Source organism: Phocoena sinus, chromosome 10 (genome assembly GCF_008692025.1).
Source record: "Phocoena sinus isolate mPhoSin1 chromosome 10, mPhoSin1.pri, whole genome shotgun sequence".
NCBI classification, from domain to species: domain Eukaryota; kingdom Metazoa; phylum Chordata; class Mammalia; order Artiodactyla; family Phocoenidae; genus Phocoena; species Phocoena sinus.
The window spans coordinates 80,350,250-80,376,000 of NC_045772.1; the positions used below are offsets into that span (position 1 = coordinate 80,350,250).

General features: G+C 39.5%; 2 protein-coding genes across 2 annotated transcripts in view; both read right to left on the bottom strand.

Annotated features, from left to right (window-relative positions):
- Nucleotides 1–470: 470 nt before the first annotated feature.
- REP15 (RAB15 effector protein) lies at nucleotides 471–2,365 on the bottom strand. The gene is given in 3 exon segments (XM_032646964.1): nucleotides 471–779; nucleotides 781–1,193; nucleotides 2,350–2,365. Coding segments are annotated over 3 exon segments (738 nt in total).
- The window catches only part of PPFIBP1 (PPFIA binding protein 1), a 74,514-nt gene continuing 50,620 nt past the window's right edge, over nucleotides 1,858–25,751 (bottom strand). The window contains 16 exon segments of the mRNA XM_032644339.1: nucleotides 1,858–3,721; nucleotides 3,863–3,928; nucleotides 7,961–8,140; nucleotides 9,828–10,016; nucleotides 10,609–10,734; nucleotides 11,283–11,405; nucleotides 14,083–14,171; nucleotides 15,008–15,119; nucleotides 15,821–15,971; nucleotides 17,824–17,952; nucleotides 18,205–18,355; nucleotides 20,995–21,070; nucleotides 21,072–21,167; nucleotides 23,899–23,928; nucleotides 24,256–24,316; nucleotides 25,600–25,656. Coding sequence (XP_032500230.1) covers nucleotides 3,635–3,721; nucleotides 3,863–3,928; nucleotides 7,961–8,140; nucleotides 9,828–10,016; nucleotides 10,609–10,734; nucleotides 11,283–11,405; nucleotides 14,083–14,171; nucleotides 15,008–15,119; nucleotides 15,821–15,971; nucleotides 17,824–17,952; nucleotides 18,205–18,355; nucleotides 20,995–21,070; nucleotides 21,072–21,167; nucleotides 23,899–23,928; nucleotides 24,256–24,316; nucleotides 25,600–25,656 — 1,723 coding nt within the window. The 3' untranslated portion in view covers nucleotides 1,858–3,634.

Below are 25,751 nucleotides of genomic sequence, written 5' to 3' on the forward strand. Positions count from 1 at the left end.
GTAGAGAGGAAGAGAGCCAGGCTAGGTTTTGCTTAGGAGTCCTGAAACGAAACCGGTTTTGTAAATGTCATTAAACCTGTTCTACCCACTTCCCACGGACAGAAGTCAAAACACACTTTACACTTTCAAATGCTAGACTTACTCTATCAACCACACAATTTGTTTTTCAAATCGAACTTTAAGGGTGACTTTATTATCCTCTTTTCCCACTTTAATTGTTGAATAATAAATAAAAGATTAAGCTAAATTGTTACATTTTCCCTGAAATACAGGCAGGATTTTTTTCTGTCCATAATCATGATACTAAGATGTTTTGACCCAGGTGATGGTTTTCATTCAATGTGGGGTCAGGGGAGAGGAGAAAAAAGAAATCCCATGAGGGGATGATGCAAGAGGATGAACTTGCTTATTAAAATAAAATATTTTTTTCCTTTTTATCTTACAGGCCAGTCTCATCTCACACAGCCAGTTCAGAGGATGCTAATATAAACCTTGCCCACCTCTCTCAGCCCGTCTTTCTTACTCAGACAGTTTCCAAGCAGTTCCCTGATGGAGACACAGTCTTCAGTTTCCAGGATGAATCGTGCCACGGCCGTCCCTCCCGGCAGATGGCCCCTCACTGTCTCACGTTTGATACTGTCCAGGACAACAGTATGTCTGATGTCTTTAGGCTTTCCCGGCACACCAAAGATGATAAACAGGCCCAGACAATCCTCTCCTATCAAGTTACAGAATTCTTCCAGCTTATCAAACCTACTTCTATTGCTGAAAGACCCCTCTGCCCCTGGGTTCTGGATTGGAGGGGTCACAAGGCTCAGATTCCACGGGAGGAAGAAAAGACATCTGTAGGGGAGTCTGTACTGCCAGCTGGAGCCTTATTTGCTTATCGGATGCCCAAAATGTCCAAATCCAGTCCGCCCCAAACAGTAAGGCTTGGTGTTTGGTCATCTTGGTGGTAGTAAGCCAGTTGTCAATGCCTTTTTCATGGCAGAAAGTGACGAAGTGGATTAAGAAGATCTCATTGAGAGTGTTTGGAGCTGGGCATAGATTAGTCAGCGTGTCTTCAAATCCAAGATACTCCTTCAGTTTCTGAGCTGCACGGACTATAGCTCCACTGACCACCTCACAGATGCCGAGAACCTCTTTGCCGTCCTTTAGAGCCAACTGCTGCGATGGTTTTTGCCCCGTTTTCCCTGCACCCACTCAGCACTACTTCCGCATATCAAACAGGCGAACTGTCCTTTCTCAGAGTAAGAGTTTTGCAGTGAAGTCACATCTGCTAACATGGTCCCAGTTTTCTAACTCTTCAGGGAAGCATATATACACACAGCTAAACAAACATGTAGGTCTTCCTGTTGGGTGTGTTGTACTCATACAGATTCCTGCTGGTTTATTAAGTTAGAGATATTAACTTTCACAAAAAAACCATCTGTCTTTTACTTGTATTCGCTCTATTTTAATATTTGGTAACCTCTTCCAAGACATGTTTCCTTTTTCAAAATTTTATTTTAATTAAAAATAGTACTTAGTTCTTTAAAGAACCATACATATAGAACTCACTTCCTTCTGCAACTAACTTCTCCAAACCTGTAGGCAAGTCATTTCCCTTTGCTTTTCTGATATCCCTCTGCCATGAGTCCTCATCCCCCAGCTCAGCTGCCTGTGTTTCCTTTCATACAGAAGTTTCTCAAGCAAAGGCCTCAAATTTCTATGTGTTGACACATGCTGTAAATCCTACTCAAACAAATTTATGGGAGTTTGTGAACTATAAAGAGTTGGTGTTACTATTCTCTATGGCAGAAATAAAGGCTACTGGTTATTCCAAGCAAAGGAAAAGAAAGTAACAGACGATAAAAATATGAGGCAATTATCAATTGACTTTATTTCTTTTCATATGGTAATACCAGCAGTGCATAATATTTTGTAAATAAAATATATATCATCAAAAAAATTTAACCATATCACATATCATCAGTGATGTTACATTGTCCTGAATAAAGAATACTTGGCATCTATAACTGTCTCCTGGTATTTTTAACCAGGCTTGAATAACAAATTGTTTTTCAAATGGTGACACATATTCACATTAAAATAAAACACAAATACGGTAAGAGTCCAATACGGTTACCAAATAATGAATGATAGGGGGCAAAAGATTGTTATTAGCATTGAAGTATTTTAGTTATGAATAAATAGTAATTTAGTATCACAGGTTCCTTGATGAAAAGCTCGGTAACTTGTTAGCTTGAAAGATCATACCACTGACATTCAAATACAGTTTATTAAGCAAGTCCACTGACATATACTGAACTACCCACCCTATGCCAATTTGTGAAAACCTGTCTTTACCACCATTGGCTATCATGAGTAATGATGAAGTACTGAATAAAAAATAGAATATTCTTTCTAATGCCCCTAGAAAATAATAAACATAATAACAGTTTTTGTTGCAGCTTTCTATTTTCTTTATAAAGAATGTCTGGGACCTGTGCTACAGAAAAACATGAACTGCATTTTATCATCACAATATAGCCATTATGAAACTAATTTTGCAGGCTTTGAGTTACTGAACTCTGATTGAGACAAAATATTCAGACAAGTATTCAGCTTTTTAAAAAAATCCCATTCACTAATAGCCTGAGAAATGTACAATTGATAACATTAGGAAGACTGTCAGTATTTTGATGTAATGATATATTTAGCAAAGAGGAAGATAAGAAGCTTAATACTGTAAAGGGCTTTGTTTTGTTTTGTTTGTTTCTTCAGAAATTATCTCTACAAAATTTGGGGGAGTTTCTGAATGCATTCAAGTTAATAGTATTTAAATGTCCCTCAAGTTCTCCCTTATGAGGTAAGAGGATCCAAAATTAAGGTTGAAATTCTTAAAAAGCTATTCAACAATTTTGTGATGTATCATCAAAGAAGGGGTATGTCATATATGCTAATTTAGTCTGCATGATCAACATCATTAAACTCAGTTTTGGAGAAAGAAAGATCATTTATGACCTCTCCAAGAACCAGCTGGTATACGAAAATTTTGATCACTGTATTTTTTTTAATGTGATCTTTTTTACCATCTTCCTTATGTCACAAAATAAAAGTTCTATGTTCTATGTACTAAGTATATACATATATTTAGAAAAATATATAAAAATGGGACAATATGTGGAGGCACGTGGAGGTGTGGCTGGCATTTAGTGCGCACACTGAATGCTTAAAGAAATTCCACATGTTGATTTTGAAAGCATATAACGTCCCGCTTCAAGGGCTGCAGTGCTGTCAAAAATTCCCTCACTGGTTACTGCTTCCCAAATCCTCCACGCTGTGAATGTAGATGGAAACACTATGGCAAAATACTCATATTAAATGCAACACTTTAAATATAATATATCACAGATTTTTTTTCTTTACATTAAATAGAGGAAAAACAATTATACTCTCATTCACCAGTGTCTTATTTGTCATGGCAACTTTAGAATCGGCACCTATTCCCTGCTTTCCATTTCCACTTCTAAACGAGAAGTGGGAACGATGAACAATATACAATCTGTTGCTTATTGTAGATACTGTGACCGTTTGAGAAACAAAGTGGAACAAAGATGAAGGGTTCCCGGTGCTCATCCAGGTGCTGCGGTCAGACATTTGAGTCTTCATCGGTGATGCTGGCGCTGGGGGAACGGGCAGCAAAATCTTTAAACATCTCGTCTTCCTTTAACATGTGCTGGAAGACAAGGAGGTGGGAGTCATACACACCGAGTGCCACGCACTCTGCACCACCCGCTCTCCACTACACAAGCAGTCCTTTGGGGTCACTGTCAAACTTCTTTTTAGAAGAACATTTGAAATTCATTTTACAACTTACGGTTAGATTGTTGATGCCCTCGGAGAAGGCGCCTATCTGTCTCACTGTCCCTTCTGAGTCTTCCATCTGCAATGAACATACCAGGACATGACTACTCATTTGCAATAATTTCAAGGAAAGTACAGCAAAATGAACACAAATCTAAGAAGAAACAGTGCAAGTGGTACTGAACGGGATAGGAGCAACAGAACACTTCTGTTGCATCTCCTCCCACTAATGCAACTGGATGTTAAAGATGAGAAGAAACACTTTACTGGCACATGTAGCCTAATGCTCTGATGTTGACAATGGCACCAGCGGACTGTTAATTAGAAGGCAATATTCAGATGCATGCCCTCATACTGAAAAGGCTAAGGAGTATGAGCTGTCCATTCCTGACTTGTTTTTTTTTTTTTAAACATCTTTATTGGGGTATAATTGCTTTACAATGGTGTGTTAGTTTCTGCTTTACAACAAAGTGAATCAGCTATACATATACATATGTTCCCATATGTCTTCCCTCTTGCGTCTCCCTCCCTCCCACTCTCCCCATCCCACCCTTCCAGGCTGTCACAAAGCACCGAGCTAATATCCCTGTGCCTTGCGGCTGCTTCCCCCCAGCTATCTACCTTACTACGTTTGTTAGTGTGTATATGTCCATGACTCTCTCTCGCCCTGTCAAAACTCACCCTTCCCCCTCCCCATATCCTTAAGTCCGTTCTCCAGTAGGTCTGCGTCTTTATTCCTATCTTACCCCTAGGTTCTTCATGACATTTTTTTCCCTTAAATTCCATATATATGTGTTAGCATACGGTATTCGTCTTTTTCTTTCTGACTTACTTCACTCTGTATGACAGATTCTAGGTCTATCCATCTCATTACAAATAGCTCAATTTCATTTCTTTTTAAGGCTGAGTAATATTCCATTGTGTATATGTGCCACATCTTCTTTATCCATTCATCCGATGATGGGCGCTTAGGTTGTTTCCATGTCCTGGCTATTGTAAATAGAGCTGCAATGAACATTTTGGTACATGACTCTCTTTGAATTTTGGTTTTCTCAGGGTATATGCCAAGTAGTGGGATTGCTGGGTCATATGGTAATTCTATTTGTAGTTTTTTAAGGAACCTCCATACTGTTCTCCACAGTGGCTGAACCAATTCACATTCCCACCAGCAGTGCAAGAGTGTCCCCTTTTCTCCACACCCTCTCCAGCATTTATTGTTTCTTGATTTTTTGATGATGGCCATTCTGACTGGTGTGAGATGATATCTCATTGTAGTTTTGATTTGCATTTCTCTAATGATTAATGATGTTGAGCATTCTTTCATGTGTTTGTTGGCATTCTGTATATCTTCTTTGGAGAAATGTCTATTTAGGTCTTCTGCCCATTTTTGGATGGGGTTGTTTGTTTTTTTGTTATTGAGCTGCATGAGCTGCTTGTAAATTTTGGAGATTAATCCTTTGTCAGTTGCTGCATTTGCAAATGTTTTCTCCCATTCTGAGGGTTGTCTTTTGGTCTTGGTTATGGTCTCCTTTGCTGTGCAAAAGCTTTGAAGTTTCATTAGGTCCCATTTGTTTATTTTTGTTTTTATTTCCATTACTCTAGGAGGTGGGTCAGAAAGGATCTTGCTGTGATTTATGTCATAGAGTGTTCTTCCTATGTTTTCCTCTAAGAGTTTGATAGTTTCTGGCCTTACATTTAGGTCTTTAATCCATTTTGAGCTTATTTTTGTGTATGGTGTTAGGGAGTGATCTAATCTCATACTTTTACATGTACCTGTCCAGTTTTCCCAGCACCATTTATTGAAGAGGCTGTCCTTTCTCCACTGTACATTCCTGCCTCCTTTATCAAAGATAAGGTGTCCATATGTGCGTGGGTTTATCTCTGGGCTTTCTATCCTGTTCCACTGATCTATCTTTCTGTTTTTGTGCCAGTACCATACTGTCTTGATTACTGTTGCTTTGTAATATAGTCTGAAGTCAGGGAGCCTTATTCCTCCAGCTCCTTTTTTCGTTCTAAAGATTGCTTTGGCTATTCGGGGTCTTTTGTGTTTCCATACAAATTGCGAAATTTTTTGTTCTAGTTCTGTGAAAAATGCCAGTGGTAGTTTGATAGGGATTGCATTGAATCTGTAGATTGCTTTGGGTAGTAGAGTCATTTTCACAATGTTGATTCTTCCCATCCAAGAACATGGTATATCTCTCCATCTATTTGTATCATCTTTAATTTCTTTCATCAGTGTCTTATAATTTTCTGCATACAGGTCTTTCGTATCCTTAGGTAGGTTTATTCCTAGATATTTTATTCTTTTTGTTGCAATGGTAAATGGGAGTGTTTTCTTGATTTCACTTTCAGATTTTTCATCATTAGTATATAGGAATGCCAGAGATTTCTGTGCATTAATTTTGTATCCTGCTACTTTACCAAATTCATTGATTAGCTCTAGTAGTTTTCTGGTAGCATCTTTAGGATTCTCTATGTATAGTATCATGTCATCTGCAAACAGTGACAGCTTTACTTCTTCTTTTCCGATTTGGATTCCTTTTATTTCCTTTTCTTCTCTGATTGCTGTGGCTAAAACTTCCAAAACTATGTTGAATAAGAGTGGTGAGAGTGGGCAACCTTGTCTTGTTCCTGATCTTAGTGGAAATGCTTTCAGTTTTTCACCATTGAGGATGATGTTTGCTGTGGGCTTGTCATATATGGCTTTTATTATGTTTAGGAAAGTTCCCTCTATGCCTACTTTCTGGAGGGTTTTTATCATAAATGGGTGTTGAATTTTGTCGAAAGCTTTCTCTGCATCTATTGAGATGATCATATGGTTTTTCTCCTTCAATTTGTTAATATAGTTTATCACATTGATAGATTTGCGTATATTGAAGAATCCTTGCATTCCTGGAATAAACCCCACTTGATCATGGTGTATGATCCTTTTAATGTGCTGTTGGATTCTGTTTGCTAGTATTTTGTTGAGGATTTTTGCATCTATGTTCATCAGTGATATTGGCCTGTAGTTTTCTTTCTTTGTGACATCCTTGTCTGGTTTTGGTATCAAGGTGATGGTGGCTTCGTAGAAGGAATTTGGGAGTGTTCCTCCCTCTGCTATATTTTGGAAGAGTTTGAGAAGGATAGGTGTTAGCTCTTCTCTAAACGTTTGATAGAATTCACCTGTGAAGCCATCTGGTCCTGGGCTTTTGTTTGTTGGAAGGTTTTTAATCACAGTTTCAATTTCAGTGCTTGTGATTGGTCTGTTCATATTTTCTATTTCTTCCTGATTCAGTCTTGGCAGGTTGTGCATTTCTAAGAATTTGTCCATTTCTTCCAGATTGTCCATTTTATTGGCATAGAGTTGCTTGTAGTAATCTCTCATGATTTTTTTTATTTCTGCAGTGTCAGTTGTTACTTCTCCTTTTTCATTTCTAATTCTATTGATTTGAGTCTTCTCCCTTTTTTTCTTGATGAGTCTGGCTAGTGGTTTCTGACTTGTTTTAATACATAGATTTCCTTAATACCGAGACGGTATAACATAGGTAAAAATAGCACAGGCTTTGAAACGAGCCGGGCAGGTTAGAATCCCAGTGATTCTACCAGCTCTTCTATCTTGTGTAAGTTACTTAACCATTCTGTGTCTCAGTTTCCTTATCTCTAAAATGAGGATAACAATACTCCCCATGGATTAGGATTACCCAGCACATTAACACGTTACATGCTTAGGGTAGTGCCTGGGATGCAGTAAGCAATCTGTTAAGTGCTCACTTTTATCATTATATTATTATCTTTATTTGTAGGCATTTAAGGAAAATGTCTTTGGTTAGTAGACACAGTGCACTAAGTTTTCATTTAGTGTTTCAATACTGGAAGAACTTTTTTTTTTTTTTGTGGTACGCGGGCCTCTCACTGTTGTGGCCTCTCCCGTTGCGGAGCACAGGCTCCGGACGCGCAGGCTCAGCGGCCACGGCTCACGGGCCCAGCCGCTCCACGACATGTGGGATCTTCCCGGACCGGGGCACGAACCCGTGTCCCCTGCATCGGCAGGCAGGCTCTCAACCACTGCGCCACCAGGGAAGCCCAATACTGGAAGAACTTTAAAACAGGTATACAGGGTTACGTTCACCTGCTCTAACCGGTCCAAGTCGTCCTCATCATACAGGTGCATGTCCAAACCAGGCTTAAATCCTTTCTTAGATGTACCTCCTGAGGCCTGTCCCAATTCCATTGGACAAACATATTCCTCCCCATCTTCCTGTTTCTTCTTTCTCAGATTCCCAAAATTGCTGAAGGTAAGTTTCTTTGGCTTTAAAAGAAAAGCAAACAAAAACATCCAGGGACTTGATAAAATTCATATGAAAAGGACCAATAACACGTATAATTTAATTATTCACACTACAGAGAAAAGCAATTGGATGATTAAGTGGGTATAAGAAAAACAAAGGCATCCTAGGCATATGACTGACATCCAAATGTGATAAAGGATCCTTACTATGACTCTCAGAAGATTAGCCTTGTCCTCCTTATTCATACCAACTAGCTGGGTAGTCACTGTGAAAAGCAAAATATGCCAAGAGCCTTAGTTTTGATAGACAGACCTTAATGCAATGAGATTTCTCAGGGCTGAATTCAATTTTGCAAGGTTTTCGAATCTAAGATCAGCAAAAGAAAATGGCCATTACTGTATTTTCTTTTTGGGTAAGGCTATGATTATCCTGTATGCCTGTTATGCTTCCATAACAGGACTGGTAACTGCTGAAAAGAAACCCGCTCTACTGGAGAGAGAATTTCCAGTGAGAGAAGAGAAACTCCATCTTTTCACTGGATAGTCCCTGAGACTACATGTTAAAAGGAGATGGTGATCAGGCTGACGCTGAGAATTTAAATAGAACAGAATCTCTCAGAGGTTTCAAATCTGGTACATCTTTTTTTTTTTTTTGCGGTACGCGCTGTCGTGGCCTCTCCTGTTGCGGAGCACGGGCTCCGGACGCGCAGGCTCAGCAGCCATGGCTCACGGGCCCAGCCGCTCCGCGGCATGTGGGATCTTCCCGGACCGGGGCACGAACCCGTGTCCCCTGCATCGGCAGGCGGACTCTCCACCACTGCGCCACCAGGGAAGCCCCTAAATCTGGTACATCTTTTTTTTGTTGTTTTTGTTTTTGTTTTTGCGGTACGCGGGCCCCTCACCACTGTGGCCCCTCCCGCCGTGGAGCAGAGGCTCCGGACGCACAGGCCCAGCGGCCACGGCCCACGGGCCCAGCCGCTCCGTGGCACACGGGATCCTCCCAGACCGGGGCACGAACCCACATCCCCTGCATTGGCAGGTGGACTCTCAACCACTGCGCCACCAGGGAAGCCCCTGGTACATCTTTTAAGGGAGCTAAAGAGGAAGTGTCGGGTAGGTAAAAGTGGTTTTAAAAAAAAATAAAAGTTTGTGGAGGAGCCACATTTGTGGAGGAATCAATAAACCCCACCTCTACATTCCGCTGGTTGAGATAACGGACTCAGAAGAGCTCACGGAAGAGTGATTTAAAGAAGAAAAAGTGATCTGAATTTGGTATGATCCATGAATCCAGGTAAATCTGGAGATACCCATTCTCTGCTGGTCTACTGTGGATCATTTCTTAATTATCTTTTCCTAGCTTGCAAGGCTGGTTAATGATAAGTATGAGAAGAAATCCTCCTCTTACGCTTGATTTATCCACAGGATAACTGCAATCAATACTGGGCCCAAGTCATGGGCTTTCTGCACTGGCGAAACATCAATTATAGAAGCCAACATCAGGTTCCTTATACTGTTAACTCTAATAAAATAAATGATTTGAGCAAAGACTACCCCCAGAAGGAAACCTTCAAAAATGCATTTTCCTAATTACTCTTAAAGATGCATTTACCTGCAACCCATCCACAATCAGAAAATGGGATAGCCAGGTAACAGTCAAAACTGAGCCTTTGCTAAAGGCAACTATTAAATGGTAGGAGCTTGAACCAACCTTCACTTTGGCAGTAGCTGTTAAAAGTACATAATCGGGTAACTCCATGGCATCCCGTTTCTGGTGTTGGGCCTCAGCACCGATCAGAAGGTTGAAATGAGTGGCCAAATGTCTTCGCAGCAGGGTCTTGCTTGGTGGGATGTTCAGTAACTGAGCCATTGTTTCCACATTAAAACGAGGTTCTAGAACCTACAGGAAAAATCAAGATTCTTTAAGACACCAGGTACCATATATGTCTGCATTGTGCTTTATAATCTGCAAAGCTCTCTCATTTAGTTACCTCCAATGGCCCTCTCAACAGCCCAGTGAGATACACTATGGACTTTGATCTTCAATTTAAATCTCTTTTCTTTGTTTTGCCTAAGCTAGTGAGAAGTAGAGCTGGTCCTGACATCCAGGCATTACAAAGTTGGGGCTTCTGCCTCTCTGAAGTGGTACCTTTGGGAGCCAACTCCTTATGCAACATCAGAGTGCAGAAATATAGTCTGTATCTTTGCAGGGATTTTAAAACATGATCATATAAGAGCCAGTGGCCGGATGTTATCCAACATGAAAGAGGATAATAAAAGAGAAATGGGTTTAAATCCAATCTAGAATTATATGATATAAATAAAAAATATGGGACAGAATACTCTGAAAGTAAAGATTCACTAGAAATGTTGCAGGAGAGTTCAGTTAGATGACTTTAGGATCGTGACCAGCCAACAGGTAATAGCCTACTCATTAGACCAATGGAAACTCAAATATAAGAAGTTGGTTTTAAATGAAAACAGAGTTTTACCATGAGCCCACCATGGACACCACTGCCTCTGAGATTGGGGGCATATTCCGCCAAGTCCACGGAGCGCAGCCACTCCATCACGCGATGATTGGTCCACTGCTGAACCTCTGACGGGGTGATGCTATTCTGTGGGAACAAACCACCACCCAGAGCTTCAGGCACTGACTATGGGGTTCCAAATATTAAACCTGTGTGCTCATTCTGAAGATCCTGCCTCATGGAGCGGAGTTGTTCTACATCCCACTAAATGTTGATAGAGAAAAAGGTAAAAAGGTGTTTGCTGGTTTGAATTCTCTTTTAAGGAATCGGTGTCCCAGAGTTTTAAGTTTCTTGCACACTAATAAAGCAGTGTTTTAGGAAAGGTAGTCTTTACGGTGATACTTAACTTTGGGGCTTAAGGAGGCAAGAAAATAAAATACACCCAAGAAAGGAGGAAGGAAAACTAAAACACAATCCTTGGCTTCAGTTATACAGGTAGAACCATCACGGGGGGAAAGGAAGGAATATAGGAAGACAAAGCCTCAGAAGTAAATGAGGCTGGATTTGAGGCTCTGAGGGAATCAGACGCTTTCCTTCCCTGAAGCCTCCAAGAGGAAATGGGTCTTAGTGTCTCCACACGGGCAGTCACATGCACGGAATGTGTATGCTGTGTAAACCTCAACCTCAGATGCTACCTCGTCAGAGGGTCGCCTCCGCAGACAGTTTGGTTCAAAGTTATTGATCCTCAGGACCTGGATGGCCCTCTTGATACTGAGATGATGGAGCACGCTCATGACCTTCAAAGACAGTAAGTCATCCTGCAAAACAAAACAAAAAGAGGCACTCACTGAGCAGACCTAGAGCGGGAGAACCTTATCAGGGAAACCTTAGAAAACTCAATTAAAAGTAGAAGTGCACCTCTAACAATAGGCCTCAAGGGCCTGTCAGGATTTTCAAAGCTTTTATGTAGTAACATAACTCTTCTTCCTGTGCTGAACATAATTTTCTCTAGGACCCCAGTATACAATAGAAGGGAACCAAAATTCATGTTGTCCCAACTGAAGCTGACTTCAACCTGTTTCTCTCTCTTCCACTGAGATAAGATTGTGGGACTGCACAGCTCTGAAAAACACAGTTTGAAGAGCACTCGCTAGGCTACTACAAAAGGTGACCTGCTATGATTTGATTTGATAAAACAGATAACTGAGAGCAAGCAATGTTTACCGATGACCAAGAGCTGGTTTTCTGAGCTAAGGCACATCACAGTTCGGGGGAAAACCAGAAGAGTGCTCCTATTACACTATCCCCCCAGCCTCCAGAAATCTCTGGTTCTAGAATATTGTGGCTTATCTAGCAGACGCTGTGAACAGTTTTGGAAAAATTATATGTTAATCAATGCAAAGCTTCTGGTGAGAAGCAAGAGAGAAGAGAAATGAAGAAGTTACATGTAGCAACATATATCACCAAGTGATTCCTTTAAGGAATAACTTTTACCAGTCTGTGGCTACTGGGAACTTTTCAAACACACCAAAACAAATTATTTTAGAAGAAGGTGATTTGGGGGAGTGGGGGGCCCGTGTCAAGATAAGCACCAATCTACTTCCAAACACGCCCAGAAAATAAACAAGGAAAACATCCATTTTAGGCACACCTTACCGAGAACACATTTCTTATACAGGAAAAAAATTAACCTATTACAGAGATATTTTAAAAATAAAATTATAAAACAGTTTAAATCCTTAAGACTACTTACTGAGGAAAAATTATTTCCTGAATTTTTTTCTAGATTAGTGTCTTAAAAACAGTGCCTGAGGATAAGTTAGAAAGGGCATTTAACATATTTTAATCTAAGATTGAGACATCCATTCAAAACATTTCCCCCGTGGGTTATGCATAATGTTTACAATGTAAATAAAATGTTCATTATTTTAGTTTAAGGGATTTTAAAAGTAGGGATTTCTTTTAAATCAAGACACACTTTTTTGAGGGGGAGATTTAAAAAAATCTTTTAAGTAATTTTAGATTTACAGAAGAGTTGCCAAAGATAGTACAGAGTCCCACAGACCCTTCATCCAGCTTCTTCTAATGATAACACCTTATATAACCACGACATTCAGCAAAACTAAAAAATTAACACAGACAGTAATAAAATTCAATTAAACACAGGTTTTATTCAGATGTCACCAGTGTTTCTACTAGGTGCTTTTTCTGACCCAGGATCCAATCCAGGATACCAATTTCAAACAGACTTTTTGTGACTTAGGATTTCCGGGGTCAAATTTTCTAAGGTAATTTATTCTTTTATAGCCACAAAGGTTATACATTTGCCTTTTGTGATTTTCAGCCTTAATTTGCTCACATTCCCACAGGAACATACCCATACCTAGATAGGCAGGCAAACAGGCACAAATGCTCTATGACTTCCTACTACTTTCTAACAGTGGAAACTTGGCTAAGTTACCCAATTTCTCAATTCTTTTGTTTCCTCATCTGAAAGCTGGGGATAACAGAGTGCTGAGAACTGAGTATTAATTATGAGCAAAGTGTTTGAAAGAGTGTCTGGCACACAGTAAGTATGCAACATGCCACACGCTCGTGTTATTTTACCTTCAGTTTACATGATGTGCCCACCACGGTTCAGACTTTGGTTCAGGGATGGAGAAGAAAATGAGCTGAACCCAAAATTTCTTTGATATTGAAAAATTCCTAAATAAGTTAAGTTAGCTGTTTGAAACTTTCAACTTATTTTAAAAAGATACTTGTGGTAGTTGAATCCACAAAAGGCCGTTTAAATAAAAGCATCTTAGGCAGAACACTCCTAGTACCATGGAGTCTAGAACAAATCCTCCCGGAACCCATCTTTCCCCACTGCCATAAAGTAGGGAAAAGTCCTTCTACCCATTGGACAGAGTAATGAAGGAATGAGAGTGAAGGCCTATCTCTGCTTTACTCCAGTAAATCCAGCAGAACTGGGTTGAAGTGAGACGGGCTGGGGGTTTCAGGAAACAGTGCTCAAAAGTGGAAGGGAAGGGAAAAGAAAGTCCCAGTGGAAGACAAGTCCCAGCCTTTTGAGCGGTCACTGCTTATAGGAACATATCCCTTAGAAACTGCCAGGGCTGCAAAACTTTACATTCTCTCATTTTCAATATTTTTATGACATATAATTCACATAGCATAAACTTTACCCGTTCAAAGTGTACACTTCAATGTCTATGTTATTGTATATATACAAAATCAACTTTTTGGATAACTTAGTTTCAATTAGGTTTCACGTAGCTTAAATGAGGATTTCAACATTTCCCAAGGCTATTGCAATCACCAAATCCTACAACTTCAACTTAGAAGAATATGCCTGCCCCTCTCCTCAAGTTAAAACAACCCCTTCAAACTCCAGTGGAATCACTGTGAAAACACTGTATTTTGCTTACCCTATTTCTGTGTTTTTCAGAGAAAAACAGTTTTATCCCCCCCAAGCCCCAGGAGTGAGTTACTTACAACAGTCATGTAATGAAGCATTCGACCATCTACCCGTCCTTCATCAAACTGGGTCTTGTATTGGGGGAGACCAATATCATCCAACCATCCTAAGGATAGAAATGAGTGTCATTAATGAGCCACAGAACAACCATTCTTGTGATGAAAAAGAGAAAACCATAATTCAAAAAGATACATGTACCACAATGTTCACTGCAGCACTATTTACAATAGCCAGGACATGGAACCAACCTAAATGTCCATCCACAGATGAATGGATAAAGAAGATGTGGCACATATATACAATGGGATATTACTCAGCCATAAAAGGAAATGAAATTGAGTTATTTGTAGTGAGGTGGATGGACCTAGAGTCTGTCATACAGAGTCAAGTAAGTCAGAAAGAGAAAAACAAATACCGTCTGCTAACGCATATATATGGAATCTAAGAAAAAAAAAAAAGGTACTGATGAACCTAGTTGCAGGGTAGGAATAAAGAGGTAGACATAGAGAGTGGACTTGAGGACATAGGGTGGGAGGCGGAAGCTGGGGCGAAGTGAGAGTAGCATCGACATATACACACTACCGATGTAAAACAGTTGGCTGGTGGGAAGCAGCAGCATAGCACAGGGAGATGGGCTCGGTGCTTTGCGATGACACAGAGGGGTGGGATAAGGAGGATGGGAGGCAGGCTCAAGAGGGAGGGGATGTGGGGACATGTGTATGCATACGGCTGATTCGCTTTGTTGTGCAACAGAAACTAACACAGTAATGGGAAGCAATTGTACTCCAATAAAGATCTATCAAAAAAACCAAAAAACCAAAACAAAACAACAAAAAAGAAAAAGCAGCTCTGTGTGTGTGTGTGTGTGTGTGTGTGTGTGTGTGTGTGTGTGTGTGTATAAAATTCATTTGTTCACTCATTCATGGATTTAAAACCTCTTACTAGTGACCCAGTTGAAATCCAGCTTTCCATGATTGGTTTCTTCTTCGGATCCCAGGGCTTGCAGTGCCAGCTGGAGTTTCTTTCGATGAAGTAAATGCTTGATTCCAAGTTCCTGAATTAATAAAAAGAAAACACTGGCATTACAACTCTGTCAACATGGGCTGGATGCCACTGGCAAAGGATGCAAATTCCTCGAAAATCAAGCCAGCATTGAAGACCCAATAATTACATTAAATCAGAATACTAACCCAGGCTGTAAAATGTTGCTGAACAAAAGGCCCCTAGAAAGACCACTGCAGTTGTTTTAGTGGTATGTTAGATATTCCCCACTAGGCTCCTTCCTTTGCAAGATAGGAACTGTAGCATGCATAACAGAAATTCTACCCCTATTTTGTACTAAATGTTTTGTACTAAATGGGAAGAAATGTTAAATAGCTGTACATTAAGTGTAGGGCTCTTTTTTTTCCCTTTTGCAAAGTGAAATTGAATCGCATATATTACACTGAAAAGATGGACCAATGATAAAGCCACAGAATGGTTTTGAGAAATATGAACTGAAGCTTTATTATTATGTCTATATAATTATTTTTTCATTAAAATGCCCAGGGGCTTAAGTGTTTCATAAGGAATCATTAAGACCAGGTCCTCCCTTTAAGTCCATGAGCTAAAATAATCATGAAGCAGAAACTCAGACTTTTTCTAGAATACTTACTGGCTCTACCCACTCCCCTTTTTGGAATATAAAACAAATCTACATTCATATTCCTCTCTCTCTCTCTCTCCATTGTGCAAACAAAATAGAGAAGCATTCACCTTCTCTAGATCTTGCTGAGAAGCCTGCAAAAGCGTTTGGCCAGATGCAATCCAGCGCTTGCCAGAGTTCAGGTAGGACCCCAAGCCCTGTTCCACAAGCCAATTGCAAACCTGTTCCTTGGTCCACTTGGCAAATGGCATATCCAAGTCACTACAGGAAAATGAACAATCGCATGAAAAACAATTAAAAGCCAATCCGCTAAGTTGCCATCGGGGCTGAACAACTGCATATTCAATAGACATGGAGATTCCCTGGTGATACACATTTGACTATGGGAAGCCTAATTTTTAGTACATATTTGGTGGAGTAAGTGATACTGGAGATGAAAGCTCCCTTGTAAGACCACAGTCTTCGTGTCAAACAAAACCACTGAAGATTCATCATGATTTAACATGTTTTATAGAAGAAGACTGAGTTAAACCAACAGCTCAAGTTATTATACTACTTTCAGCTAATGTTGTTTAGAGATTGAAGTTACAATTAGAAAACACTAGGCCAGACTGAAAGAAACTCAAGTCTAACTTGAATTAACTTTAGTAGAATTACGGTTTCTCTCCAGATGGTATTCAATGAGAAGAGGGCAATATGCCATCACTGAGTACGAGAAAGTACAATCAAAGTAAATTTCTGCTTTCTTTTACTATTTTTTTAATTAATTAATTTTTTTCTATCAAAGTATAGTTGACTTACAATGTTGTGTTAGTTTCTTTTACTGTTTTTACAAGTAGTGTTCCTGTTTGGAAAAAAAATGTGGCGATGAACGAAATTTTTTTTTTTAAACAGCACAAGCAAGTCCTCTTCTGTGTACAAAGAGAACATATGGCAAATGAGACTGTTTGGTATTTGAAGAAGGCCAAAGAGAGTTTCCTCCTTGATGAAACTTGTGCCCAGCATTCTGCCTGGGTGGGAAGGACCATGTGTAAAAGGTTTCTAGCCCATTATCATCTTAAAAGATTTAGTATCAATGATTTGTGCTATATATTTGCCAACTCCACCCTCTTTTATGTTGAGCAAATCAACATAGCAGTTCCAAAACAGCCCTAAACTGTGATAAGGGTGTAGGAAAAGTTCTTAGAGTCTTAATAGATAAAAACATTACACAGTCCTGATAAATTGAAGAATTCGGATAGAATATATGTCTTTTAAGTGTTTTCACAGACTGTATCAATTACTAATGTTTACTGAACAGTTATTATTTGCCAGATACTTAACACACGTTAACTCATTTAATCGTCACAATCATCTTTTGGGGTAAGTACTAATTCATACTATGGGAAACAGAGGTGCAGAGCATGGAAGTAATTGCTCAAGGTCACTCAGCTTGTAGGAAGCGGAGAAGCCAGAAATCAGGTCCAAGCAGTCTGTCTCTAGAACCTATTCTTTTTTTTTTAAAGTAAAGTACAGCTGAGTCAGTGCTGTGTTAATTTCCAGTGTACAGCAAAGTAATTCAGGTATACATATATATCTATCTATATATTACTTTTTCATATTCGTTTCCATTCTGCTTTATTACAGGCTGTTGAATATAGTTCCCTGTGCTACACAGTAGGACCTTGTTGTTTATCCATCCTATATATAATGGTTTGCACCTGCTAATCCCAAACTCCCAATCCATCCCTCCCCCGCCTCCCCTCCCCCTTGGCAACCACAAGTCTGTAGAACCTATTCTTAACCATTATGCTATCCCATCTTTCCAGAGCTATGCTTTAGAGTACTAATAACTGTTTTCTATGTAAAATTTAAGAGCCATTCTAGTACAGATGCTGCTGATACTTTAGCTCTGGGTCCTCACCTAGCTCACAGAGCCCTCATCTTCTGTACAGTTTTTCACCAACCACAGCCGAATTGCACTGCTCTAAAGGTGATGGAGCCTTCCACAAGGCACAGCAGTAAGCAATGGATTTGACTGTCTAACCCAGGGTCAATACTAACACCACAGGTGCTCACGAGACCTTGATGCTTGGGTAGAGATGCAAAAGACCCTTTGTTTGACTGTTCTTACCTGTTAGATTGTCCCAAATCTCGAGACCAACCCAGTCGGGGTCCTGCAGTTGCCCTTGTCCCTCCTCTTTTGAATTCAGGCTCAGACATGTCATCTGGGTTAAATGTAGTTGATTGACTTCTCCTGAGTCTGAAAAGAAGACACAACACATTAGACCTGAGGAAGCCTTCGACTTTAATCAGAACATTTTAAACCGACGCTTACGTATGGTTAGAATAGACATTTGGATTTAAACTTTAACTGAGATTCAATGAGTTAATGAATCCCAATCTCCATCCACAAAAGGATCACAAAAGCCTTACAATTTCGTAACTATTTTCAGCCAATTTCCCATTTACGCCTACATTTGAGCCACATATAGGACAAAGCTCTGTTACTTACTTTCCAAAGAGTCTCATGATACCCCTAGATTTCTTTTTGGAATCCGGCGACGGTGGCGATATCTGGAAGGGACTGCTCCCCTGTGGATCTTTTGGCTGAGACGACACACCAGCCAGATCTAAGTGCTCAGGTGTCTCCTTCTCTGTTTCAGCTATTCCAAGAACAGGATACAAACTTGGTGAATTTTAAAATATGGAATGAACATGACTAGATGTTAACCTCCTTGGTTTAAGCAACTGTTAAGAATTCTTCTGTTGGCCTATAAACCAGTGACTTACAAAGAACACCCTGCAAATATTAAAAATGGAACACAAATCTATGTTCTGCTCTACAGCCTACTCTATTGTGTACCAAGTTCATTGACTTACAAATTACAACTTCTTCGAGATTCAAAGGTGGGATAGGATTACCATATTCTTTCCTTGACTGATCTGAATTCGTAATGAAATTATACTCAATCTTGCTACAGCACTTGGTACTGTTGACTACCTCCTCCAAAACTGTCATCTCCTTTAGCTTCCTGACATGACATGCTTCTAGATCTGTCATCTCAAAGTTTCTTTGCTGTACCACTGTTTTCTCTTCTTCTTCCACTCCAAGATTCTGTCCTGGGCTCCCTCTGCACGATCTTTTGACAAGCTCACGCACTCTATGCTCAGCACGAAATGATGGCTTTGCTCATTTATAAGCAGCTGGTATCAGAATCTCTGAGCCTAATAATCTCTCTCCCCAGCTTCAGCATCTGAATGTCTGTGAATATTCCCAATTTGATGTGCCAGGGATATCTTGGAGTCAACAAATCCGTCCAATTTTCCTGAGAGTCTTCTCTTACATTTTTGTATTTCATATTGCATTAATACTAGTTCATTTTCTCCCTGTTATTCCAGTCCAAACTCTGTCATTTTCTTTTCATTCCCTCCTTTCCTTTGGCATTTACATCAAATTGTTTACCAAGTCCTGGCAATTCTTTATATAAGAAATGTATTCCTATTTATAATGTAATGTTTCAGACACTGAGAGAAGAATGAACTGGGTCTTCATAAATTTTTCATTTGATATAAATCAATGCCAGCTGATTCTGCCATAAAACAATAACATCCAAGTCTGCTACTCTCAGACCTCCTAGCATCAACTGTCCTAGTTCTTTTAGCTGTCTTTTAACAGACGATCCCACACTAGCAAACACAAGGAATGCTGTTTCCTCAATGTGAGAATGTGCACTTTTATACAGCAAAGTAAAAGTTGTACAAAAACCACAGGGACAGTGTTTCAGCAAGATCTGAAAGTTGCAGAGGCTGACTTTTCTATGAAGCAGAGCCGTGATTACAGGTTATGGTAAGCAGCATTTGTCTCTTAGCCTTGACAATGTGTTTCTTCTAAGAAAGATGCAAAAACATTTGAAAATAGTTGTCTGAAGAGATCATTTTTATTCACCCTGTGTTCATTCTGGACATTTAAGGGTACAGAGAGAAGTCACCTTTGCTGATCTACATGAATACCTCTGTGGATATCTATACAAGGTAATAGGACCTATTGGGAAAACCCAAAAGAACATTTCCATTCAACCCCTACAGCCATGACGGTTACAGGTGTCCCTGAAAATGCTGCCCAGCCCAGCTTTATTTTAAAAGCATCCTGTTTTTATTTTTATTTTGAGGATTTTTCTCCTACTGTATTCTGCCCTTTAAAGAGGAAAACTGAGCTTCCCCTCTCCTAAAATCGCTTTGGGGGTGACTCCTCAGATATCGCATAAAGTTACCTCTGCTGTCACTAAATGTCACCCGCAACTTCAAAGCAATAATGCGTCAGAAGAATGTTCCCCTAAGAGAAGTTAGTCTAAAATGAACCTCTTCAATGTCTTCCACAGACCTGTTTGGCTACAAACATTTCTTTCTGGAGGCTGGGGAAACGTTACCACGGAGAAGGAGTCGCAAGGCCCCGAGAGTTAGTGTGATGTGATATGTGCTTCGGGGTGAACGAGCTGGATTTATGACACCAGGGCACTCCTGCCCTGCACTCGGATGGCCACTGGGCACATCTAGGTCCTCGCAGAGCTGCTCGCAAGGTGCCATTAGCATGGGTTACAGCAGCGTTTAGGCTTGGAAGCAAAGGCTCTATAGAGAGTCCTTTTGAGCGGAAGGTGAAAGGAACACTCTGGAGTAGAGGACTCCGTTTTCTGATGCTGCCAGCTCACTTTCTAGAGATGACAGACGCCCAAGAGCAGGGATTAGCGCGGCTGGGAGCGAGGCGCCGGCGAAGAGGCATGCAGGGGTACGGTACCTAAGGTGGGTGCACTGGCACTTCGCTTACGATCTTCAGAAATCCCAACAACGCACACAATCACACGCAGCCCAATGGAGAGAACACAGGGGAACGACAAAATGAGACACAGATCAAACTCCTGCTCATAAAATACACACGGTGGGAGGGAAGGCGGGCACCGCACTGTGCTTCCCACGCTACACACAGACTCCATTAGCTGTGTCAATATGGGGTTAATTTTATCCTCTTTCGGAATAGATGGGAAACTGCTTGTAATGACGTCAGACAGAATCACAGTTTTTGGTCTTTCCTCTAAGTTTACACCCAGAACAGAGAGCAGGGTGAGAAAGTCCACACTATCTTTACCTCTGAATTAAGCCCATGGAAGCATTTTTTGCTAACTTTTCCCCCAAGTCATTCACCGTCATTTCTGAGAAAGAGAAATGTACAAATAGATGAATAAGGGAAAAGATAGATCTTTTCCTCATTCTGGAAGAATTAAGGCAAAGGCATTTTGGCCACACATACCCAAGTTTGGCGCACTTGCTGTCCTCTTGTTACTTTTGATTTTAAAAAAGCCACGACCAAAGGAAGATCTGGTTTTTTCGAGTGCCAAAGGGATTGTCATCCACAGAGGCATTGTGTCCCGGAGCTTTGTGAGGGAGGCTCCCAAATGGGCTACTTTCTACCAGAGCTTTAGCCTGAAAGAGAAGTGATAAGAAATGTGACACAGCATGGATGTGCATCATTATTAGTACGTGCCCGGCACAGTACTAAATATGTTACACACGTGATTTTATTTAAAAGAATAACTGAACTAACAAATTGACTACGAACGTCACATGCCTTGTTAGAGGTTAAAAAAGGTCAGTTCTGAAAGCTACTTAAGGAACAACAACAAAGACATGTTCATCTCTGATCTTAATCTATGTATTTAGGGCTTTAAATATTTAGGACAGATTTAGACATTCTCAAATTTTATGTTAATTTTATTTGCCTCACAGACATGGAGATAAAATATTATGTAACTAGCAGTAGATTTCCTACTTTTCTATCATTTATGACAAAGATTTGGCTACGATACAGTTCTCAGTCTTTATAACTACATCGGTAGAAGCCCAATATAATGTAATTATTCTATAAAGTAGGCATTAGTCCCAAGCTTCTATACAAGCAGTATAAAGAGTTTCTACTCCAGTTATTTTAAATATTCCTCTCAAAGAATTAATAATAAAATGAAAGCAAAATCAGCAACTGCTTAAAATATATATTTTTTGAAACAGGATTCTGGGTTATATTCACATCTTGCCTGTGAGTTACCAAACACGGATCACCAGTTTCAAAGACTGTGATACGTTCAGATACGCTTAACTAAACCCACTAAAATTAAATTTTTCTTCATCGATTCAGAAGCCACTTCAGATCTTTACAATATCTCAGGGTCGTTTTCAAGAACTTCAATTGTGATTTTTAAATACACGCATACCTCATTTTATTGCATCTCGCTTTATCGTGCCTCGTAGATATTGTGTTTTTACAAACTGAAAGTTTGTGGCAACCCTGCATTGGTGCCATTTTTCCAAGAGCTTTTGCTCATTTTGTGTCCCTATGTCACATTTTGGTAATTCTCACAATATTTCAAACTTTTTCATTATTATATGGAGATCTGTGACATGACTTTTGATGTTACTATTGCAAAAAGATTACAACTTGCTTAAGGCTCAGATGAGAGTTAGCGTTTTTCAGCAATAAAGCACTTTTTAATGAAGGTATGTACATTGCCTTTTTTTACACATACTGCTACTGCAGATGTAACAGACTACAGTAGAGTGTAAACATAAATTTTATATGCACTGGGAAACCAAAGAATTTGTGTGACTCACTTTATTGCAACATTTATTTCATTGCAATATCTGCATTATTATGGTGGCCTGGACCTGCACCTGCAATATCTCCGAGGTATGCCTGTAGCTTATTTTTGAGCTTTTTGGTTATTTGAATTGGCAGTTACAGTAACATGGTCTCTTATATTGTTTTAGCACTATCCAAGGATTCTTTTGTTTGCATGTTCTCATTTCTTGAACATCTCTTGTCCTCTCTTTCTTTTTTGAAGAAGTGGAGAGAAGGGTGGGGGGATACGGGCTTTTAAGGTGGTTATTTTCCTCTATATATCTACCATTCATAGTAACTAAAAATGTACAAATGCCACAATGCAGTGGTACTGTTATCTATGTCTTAATGCTGATGCCAAAATCATTTCACACCACTTATTGAATTAGCAAGACAAAAAGAACATTGGCTTGAATTACAGCTGTGTCCACTGTCTGTGTTTTGTCAGTTATATGTATATCACAACTCAAGGCACTAAGAGCCAACAGTCAAGGGACTGCATCTGGGGATAGTATGTCTACCGGACCGTGACCTGTGCAAGGTTAATGACCGAAAATCAGACGAAAGAAGAACCAGAGCCCATGCCGATGATGTGTTTAAAAATACCAGAATGTTAGCTGTAGATGGACAGTGGCTATATAAAATAAACAGCTGGTGATCTTTCTAAGAAGGGCTTTCTGTGAAGTCTAAGGAAGGCCGGGTATGGTCATTATGATCATCAAATAGCGTGAATGGGAGTTTGGGGCTTTGTTTTTGTTGTTTTCAATAACTTACTGAGGTGAAAGTCATATAACATAAAAGTAACTATTTTAATATTCTTTTTTCCTTTTTTTTTTTTTAAACCCCACATTTGTTTATTTATTTATTTTTGGCTGTGTTGGGTCTTCGTTTCTATGCGAGGGCTTTCTCTAGTTGTGGCAAGCGGGGGCCACTCTTCATCGCGGTGCGCGGGCCTCTCACTATTGCGGCCTCTCTTATTGTGGAGCACAGGCTCAGTAGTTGTGGCTCACAGGCCTAGTTGCTCCGCGGCATGTGGGATCTTCCCAGACCAAGGCTCGAACCAGCGTCCCCTGCATTAGCAGGCAGATTCTCAACCACTGCGCCACCAGGGAAGCCCCAAAAGTAACTATTTTAAAGTGAGCAATTCTGTGGCATTTATCACATTCACAGTGTTGTGTAACCAACACCTCTATCTAGTTCCAAAACATTTCCATCATTCTAAAGTAAAACTTACTCACTAAGCAGTTTCTCCCCATTCGTCTCTCGCCAACCTCTGGCAACCATCAGTCTGTGTTCTATCTCTACGGATTTACTTATTCTAGTATTTCACATAGATGGATTCATGTCATATGTGATCTTTTGTGTTGGGCTTCATTCATTTGGCATGTTTTGCAGATTCTGAGAGTTTTGGTTTATTGGAGACATTTAAGCAGTCTTACGTATTATGTATTAAGCAGTCTTATGTATTATGTATTAGGAAGTCTACTACGCATATTAGAACTCCCAAACATTTTTACATTGTAATCTGGACATAAAAATTACCTCTGAAGTCTTCGGAATAGACTCCTTTTCCTGTTCAAAACAACAACAGTATTTAAGATTGTTATAGGAATCCTTTATCTAGTCAGAATTTCTCACATATATATAATTCAACAAATTAAAATCAATTTACATCTATTCCTAAGGTACAAAATCTCACCTTCATTTATTTCCTACAATGTTTTATTAAAGTCTCCACTTTGGGCTTTACTTTCAATCTTTTATACTCATATTTCTTAATATTTATCATTAACTATGGTATCTAATAATTTTCCATTATTGAAACCACAAACAGGGAAAGATGAAGATTCCTAAATGTTTTCTTCTCAGGGTAACAGACAGAAAAAACACAGGACCAACCCCGTCTGATGACTCTTTCTTCAGATTGCCCAGGCTGCTAGACTTTTGCAGACTTGAAGTTCTAAAAATAACAATAATAACAATTATCATTAATAATAAGTGGCTCTGATGTCCCTGTTTCTAAGTAGAATGCCTGGGAAAGAAACTAAGATTGTATGTGAGTGGAAACCTGGAAATAAAAGAAAATCTGGATTTAGGCAGTCACTTATGTGCTTAACTAAATTATAATGTTCAGTTCTTTTAAAAGCAGGGGTGGTTAACGGCCCTGCCAATAACTCTAAATGTTCCGCACATGTCAGAATAGCTGGAAAAACACTTAGGACTATCCTGTGATGTAAATATTTGAAAATAAACCAGTGTTTTCCATGGACTAGTGGCGTATCCGTTGCAAATACACATTCACACCAGGGACTTTTAAAATACTCGTGTACTTTTTATGTATAATCCTCCCAATGAAAATACAGGACAGACGTTTTACTTTCCAATTTACAAAGGAATCAATTTTCTGAGTCTGGCAAAGCACTTCATTTTACAGTTCTAATCAAGCATCATAGAGGAATCCCTATTGTTGCCTATAATAACTCACTTACAATCCTAGTAAAGGCAGAGTGACAGTGTGAACATCTGGACAGCCTTTCTCTTTCACATAAGTAGCATTCAATTATACGGAGCTGGTGTTACTCAAAAACTGAAGGCAGGAGTATGTGACCAGTTTAAAAACAGAGGGAAAAAAGTAACATCTTTGCTCTAAGACACAGAATAATATACTACACCAACAAAACCTTTACAAGGCATTTCTCATGTATTTATGTGTAAATAAGTTGCTAGAAATGTCGACTACCAAATACAGTAAAAGATAATGGAGAGCAAAGAAAAGATCTCATCTTGGAGTACTGCTCTGAAAATAGATTTTCCTAATGTAATACAGACATTAACTTGGATAAACTTAGCTATTAGGTCAGTTTATTAAGTTGAAAGTGCAAAAAACCATGGCAGCCTTGCCAGCCATCGCATCATTCTCTGCGATGCTTTTCTGATACACTTATATCCAGAATATAAGTCAGTACAAAAATGAAATTAAAAGCACTGAACTTCAAATGAAAACTGATGAAGAAAGGCTATGATGGCAGAAACCTGGCACGAGATAATGGTAAAAGAGCCAGTGTTGATGTGTTACTTTACAAACCCCTCTCCACGCCCCCCGACCCGATCATTACGGCTGCATTAGTTCATTCATGCCTCAGAGTCATTTGCTTTTAATACTAATCATTGTTAGTGTAACAGAAGCTTCCTCTTTCCCAAGCATCAATCATATTTTTTTACATTTGATAAAATAGAACTTACGAAAGACTATCGCATAGTTGAGTTTCAACAGCAGAACCAAGGATTAGTTTCCCATCACTAAAATATTAAAGAAAAAAGGTATTTATGAGCTTCATAAAAAAAAAAAAAAAGACCATACATATTCCAACTGAACAGAATTGTCAAAAAACAAA